At 31.6% G+C, this 6,205-nt stretch overlaps 1 protein-coding gene across 1 annotated transcript; it reads right to left on the reverse strand.

Moving 5' to 3' along the window:
• Positions 1 to 559: 559 nt before the first annotated feature.
• On the reverse strand, positions 560 to 5,187 carry LOC105319693 (big defensin-like). The gene is made up of 4 exons (XM_066065858.1): positions 5,184 to 5,187; positions 4,466 to 4,696; positions 3,861 to 4,001; positions 560 to 720 (listed from the first exon to the last, which is right to left on the reverse strand). The coding sequence occupies exons 1-4, from the start codon at positions 5,185 to 5,187 to the stop codon at positions 560 to 562; spliced, it is 537 nt and encodes a 178-aa protein (XP_065921930.1).
• Between the last annotated feature and the right edge of the window lie 1,018 nt (positions 5,188 to 6,205).

Genomic DNA, 6,205 nt, shown 5'->3' on the forward strand with positions numbered 1-6,205 from the left:
CTGAAAGTAGTCTGTAATGCATTAAATTAAGAAAATATGAGATCTAATTGTTTTAGCAAACATGTAGCCATAAAACTGCAATTTTCTCAGGTTTTAAAAGTTAACTGCGTCAAAACATTTGCTAGCATATGAAGTGTCCGACTGCACTCAAAAATGTTGACTGCAACAAATGTTTTATTTTTCGTCTGTAAACATGCACAAATGCCTTACCAAAAAAAAATGCAATAGCTGATAAAAAATTTATGATGTCTCCTGTATCACATATACAAAAAAAACCCTGTATTTATTACTAAGTTTGTAAGAAATAATATTGTATATAGCACAATTTCTTCTGCATTTGTTGAACTTCATGCAATAACAAGCTACATAAATGGTTTCTTTTATTTAAATAAATCTTTAAAAATCTGAAATATAATGCCTGTTTAGAATTTTTTTTAGACCTGATTACTAAAAAAAAGTTGATTAAAATCAATAATCTTTTTTTTAAAAACAATAATTGCAGTTTATTGCATTCCATTCTGTTATCATAAAAATGAATTCCTTTTCTGCATATTATTGATTATCCTCTTTTCCCGGGTCTGCAGCAATTGTATGATCCACACACTGCATTGTCCGCCCAGTCAATGTACTCATTGGAAAAACATGTTTTTCTGCACCATCCTCTGTCGTTAGCACTAGGATGACTGTCTGGATTACTCCTCTTTCGTGTATTTGATTTAGCTAAACAAATAAAATAGATGCTATAAAATACTTGAAATGTAAGGACATTATTATTTAGAATGATTGTTAGAAATGCAGATGCAGATAAACTAATTTAGCTTAACAAATAAAATAGATGCTATAAAATACTTGAAATGTTAAGACATTATTATTTAGAATAATTGTTAGAAATGCAGATGCAGATAAACTAATAAGTTAAAAATAAATTTAAATAAAGTAACAATATATAGATTACCAAGAAATGATAATTATAAATGATAAACACAATCGGATTATAACATAATTAGACTTAACTCACTATGCGTTAAGTCCCTTTATGGAGACAACAGAGTAAACCAGTCCAGGAGAGATAACTCCTGTTTTTAGGGCCTTGTTATATCCCGTGTAAGGCCCTATTGCCCATATTAGGAAATTTCGGTAAGAACATGCGCAAATAATCCGCGTTACGACCTCCTTTTGCTGCTGACGCTGACCGGGATAAGACGCATAAACCCCTCCCCCCCCCCCCCCCTGTAGCTTATTTTAAATATTTTTAAATTGTTGATGTAATACAAATTATCCCATATGAATTATTTTATTGATATGGTAATTTTTCTTTAAGACAAACTAAACAAGTGTCTTTATGTAGTTGTCTTTTGTTGGTGCTGTCTTTTTTTTTGTTCGTATTTCAGATGTTGATCACGTCTCACCAACAACCTGTATCCCGTCATGGCTTTGAGGGAATTTGGTGTTCAGTCGAATTTTGAAAGGAGTCTCGCCGCACATTCTGTTTTAGTCCAGGGTCTGCGGCCAGTAATATGGGCTCCTTCCATTTTCATTTAATTTGCTACATCACATACTCGTGTGTAGTCGATGCAGCTCATTGCCATTTATCATTGTCATTGTCATTTTATATAATACAGTTTTATTCCTGGTAAAATCATTCATCATAAACAACGTCAGCTCAATATCATATATCATCACTGTCTTATAAACACTATCATTGACTTATAAACACTATCATTGACTTACAAACATTATCATTGACTTATAAACATTATCATTGACTTGATCATTGTTTTATATATATCAATTTATCATTGTTTCTTTTATGTACAATAAATAATAAAGCCATGACAGAAACTGCCAACACGTTTTCCAATTTAACAAGATTACCAATTTGTTTTTATTTTTTCTTCATCAAGTTTCGCTAATTAATAATGAACAAAAATTCCTTTTAACAATCCGGAAATCTTCTGGATTTTTGGATTTTACAATCTGGCACATGCGCATTAGATTCACGCTAAATCACGGGAGGCTCTTTAGTTTATGTTTCAACAATATCAAATTTGCATGGATAAACTCAGACACGATGATACAAATACGTGTAAATTTTCATTGAAAATTTGCTAAATATTCTGTTCATCAAAGAAAATACGGAGATATCTCTAACTCAGTGCATTTAATATGAAAAGTCCCGAGAGTTCCGAATGTCAACATGGTGTGTTAATTTGAAGCAAGTAAACATGGTAAAAGACGTTGGTGAAAAAGTGTTGAATTCTTCATTAAAATGAATTAAATTTTTAGATGAAAGGTATTTACAGCATTATAATGGTTTGTTATGAATATTTGGCTGTTATTTTCAATGCAGCTTCATTAATTTTTCTGCAAAATCGTTTCGGAGCGATTCTGCAATTTTTTACGATATAACGGGAGGCATTTTAACTGTGGTGAAGGCCTGTCCCGATACACAGTTTGATTATTCTAACTATGCAGGGTATAGTGAAATTAATAGATTTATTGTAGGGTTATAGCTTGGTTATGTAAATGTCAACAATACGGTGTGTCGGCCTATGCGATGTCAACCCGTGCACGCACGGGTCAAAATCTAGTTGTTTTAAAATGTTATAAGAATAATTCTGGAACATAATGCAAAATAAAACTAAAAACTTTTTCATTTACTAATGTCATTACATCATTTATTAATATGACAACCCGATAAGTATAAAACTATTCAACTTTACAGTGAAATAAATTCATTCTTTTTATTTGTGGATGAAAGTAAACATGAATACCGTATTTAGCCTCTGCCAAATTAAAACACAATTCAAAATTTTAGAGCGTTATTGTAAACATTCAATATTGAGCCTTATCTTGTTTATTTGACCTGTCATAACATTGGTAGGACATTCGATATTCGTTGGTAATATTATTTTTGTCGGACCGTTTTGTGCCAGTTTATCTACTGATTCCAAATACCCAGAAGTAACATGCATTTCATCAAAGTTGTCATCAAAAGAACCCTAGGCCTTGTTAAAGTCGCTAGTTCAAAGATATAAATTATTATTGGACAGAGCAGTTTTCCGACATTACTCTTTTCTGCTGAATCCACACAACCAACTATAAACATGCGTTTTACTTACAAGTAGGTGATTTGGAATACCCCTAATGACTGTATATTTCTCATGTATCAAGAACCATTGACGAAAAACATAAATCCTAGCAGATTGTTATGAATGTAGCGAAGTATTTATTAGTACATGTGTGTATAGTTTTGGGGTTGTGCAGTGTCGACTTTTATCATCGATAAAAACTAAATTAAAATAAGTCTCATTAAAAATTTGTTGAAAAGTTTAACATCCGCATATCTAAATGCATGCCAAATTCAATATCTGTGTAGCTTCGCCGCTGATGTTTTTCTTGAGGCAGTTCAATAACTTTTTGCAAACCCCTTGTATGTTATCTTTTTATTTTTATTTTACTGGTACATTAACATTAATGACAATGTGAACTCTCATGAATGTTTTTATTGAATTTTAACAATTGATTTGGTGGCCTATAAACTTTTCAAACAATAACCAATACTAGTATACGACAAGTGATTTTAATAATCACAAAATATATAAATTAGATACCCTAGTATGAATTTTACGGTATCCAAATTTTAAACTTAAAAAAAAAATCCGTGAATCTTGAAAGACTAATGAAGATAAAGAGAACCAAACAAATACTGCAATCCAAAATGCTCTGCAAAAATTTTTATAAATATCTAAATCAAGAGTAAAAAAATACGAGCAGTATTTATTCAAAGACAGTTTGACATTCATCAGTATAATATTGAATTGACTCATATTTATCCGCATACATAGTTTATCCCCTCCTCCCGGGTCTGCAGCATCTGTATGATACACATACACCAGTGTTTGCCAAGTCGATGTATTCGTCGGAAAAGCAGGCTTCTCCGCACCATCCTCTGTTGTTGGCACGCGAATGACTGTCATGGTCACTCATCATTCGAGTGTAGGAGTTTGCTTTATTGAAAGATTTTAATAGAGGTGAAATTCTTATATAAAACATACGTAAGGCTAGAGCACATGTATTAGTAAGGGCAAAGCAATGTTACGTATATTATGATGAGCGCGTCAATTGGCCTTTTGTGTTTCTATGGCTAAAATGTTACTTCCGTGCTGAATGACCAAATCATTTTTATAAAATATGTCGTAGTATCAGAAAAAATATAATCAACATTAAAAGATAAAAAAAAAATTTGATTGTACATATAAAATATTGGCCTGTCTGCTCAGGACAGATGAAATTATATCGAAATAGATAATGCGGTAATTATATTTTTGGGTTTTGGTTAGTGCTCTATTGTCCCCAAAGGTAAATTGTGCATAAGAAAAATCCCCAAAACACTAAAGATATACGTGACGCATTGTTTTTTGTGTTTAAAAAGAGAGAGAGAGAGAGAGAGAGAGTATTCCCATCCTTATGGCGCATCTTGTAATGGCGTAGAATGCCACCAAAGCAGCAAAGAGTGGGGCAGATACAGTCAGCCCTGCATACGATGCTATAGGCAACAAAACTTGAGCTTGTGGTATGTTTCTTGCCCTTTTTACTTCTATAAAAGTTTTGGCCGATATGGAAGCAGGGGAGACCAAAAGAACAATGAAGAAAACACACCAGAATGCAGAAAGAGTTTCTCTCCATGGTGGTTCTTTACGTCAACAGACTAATCATAAGTACAGATATTTTTTGCTCCGTGAATAGAGCTATATTTCTACCGCTCTTGCATCATCGAGTGTGGCGATTAAAGAAATAAACTATTTTTTTTTTTAATTGTATTTCATTTTTTTTTAATTTTCAATTTTGCATAAAAAAATTTGCATAATTCCAGCTCTGTTTTCATTTCTTTCTTTTGGTTATAAAATTCTTTTAATCTGCGAAACAAATTTTTACGAGTGCAGAAATCTAACATATAATGATATTGAATAACATGTTGGATTGGAACTCTCAAAATCCTATTTTTTAAAAATGCATTAAACCATTTCATAAATATGTTTAGAGATTTATATATTTTTAGAAATGATGCTAAATGGGTTCCGTATATCTGTAAAAGAAAAGAAAAGATTGCACGGAATATGGGTTTTCACAAAGATAACTTACATGCTAGTTGCTTGCCATTCACACGATGTAAATATTACCCATAATGTCTGTATCGATATCCCTAAGACCGTAAGAACATACTTTTTCTTATTTTTCAACAGAAAAGTTTTTATTTATTATAATTTCATCTTTTGGATACAGATGATTTTTCTTTGGGGTTTTATTTTTGCAACATGTCCTTCAACCTTTTTGAAGGCATTTCCTTCTGTTTCATTCGGTTATAACTATATTGCTCATTTGTATCACCACTCACGTTCGCAAAAATAAATTTGTTATTAATCCATAGTATTCCATAACATGCAAAAATAGTTAAATATAACATGTTGGCTTATTTGCTATCAATATCAAGTTCTTAAACATTTGGAAATGAAACAAACATTCTGCCAAATTACATATACTTAACTGTTATCACAGATAAAATTGCAACATATGTTTCGAGTGACATCAGTTGAACATGCGTTTAACATGAATCGAACAAACATATATGTTTAAAAAATATTAACATGTGTTTGAAAAATATGTTTTTGAAATATATTTAGAAACTCCAAACATACGCTGAACATATATTTTTGGTAATCATATTTTCAAGATATGTTGAACATATTTTAACATGTTTTTTGTAACACATGATCAGCATATGTTTTCATGAGTTGTGCTGATTATATGTGTCTGTTGGTTTAATTTTTTATATGTAGTGATGATCAACATTAGACATGTATTTTTTCGTTAACTGAATGGCACAGGTTGATCCTTTTTTTTTGGGGGGGGGGGGGGGGGGGGGGTGTTAAACATGGTGTTTTTATTCAACAATCAAAATGTAAGGAACCTTGTTCACATAACAAAAAAACCACCTTAATTTGACATTTACTTTTTGAACAGTTTTGACTTAAATATTTTTAGTCCATCCAATGGTTATTATCGTTGTCTTTCCGTCTGTATATCCGACATTCTGTCTTAACTTTGTTTTCAAGACTTGTTTTCGTTAAGGTTTGGTAAATTGATTTGAAACTTGTTGTCTGGTTCATAACTTGTTTAGTTCATAGTGACAAACTAAAGTTCG

The sequence above is a fragment of the Magallana gigas genome, chromosome 7 (assembly GCF_963853765.1).
Source record: "Magallana gigas chromosome 7, xbMagGiga1.1, whole genome shotgun sequence".
Taxonomy (NCBI): Eukaryota; Metazoa; Mollusca; class Bivalvia; order Ostreida; family Ostreidae; genus Magallana; species Magallana gigas.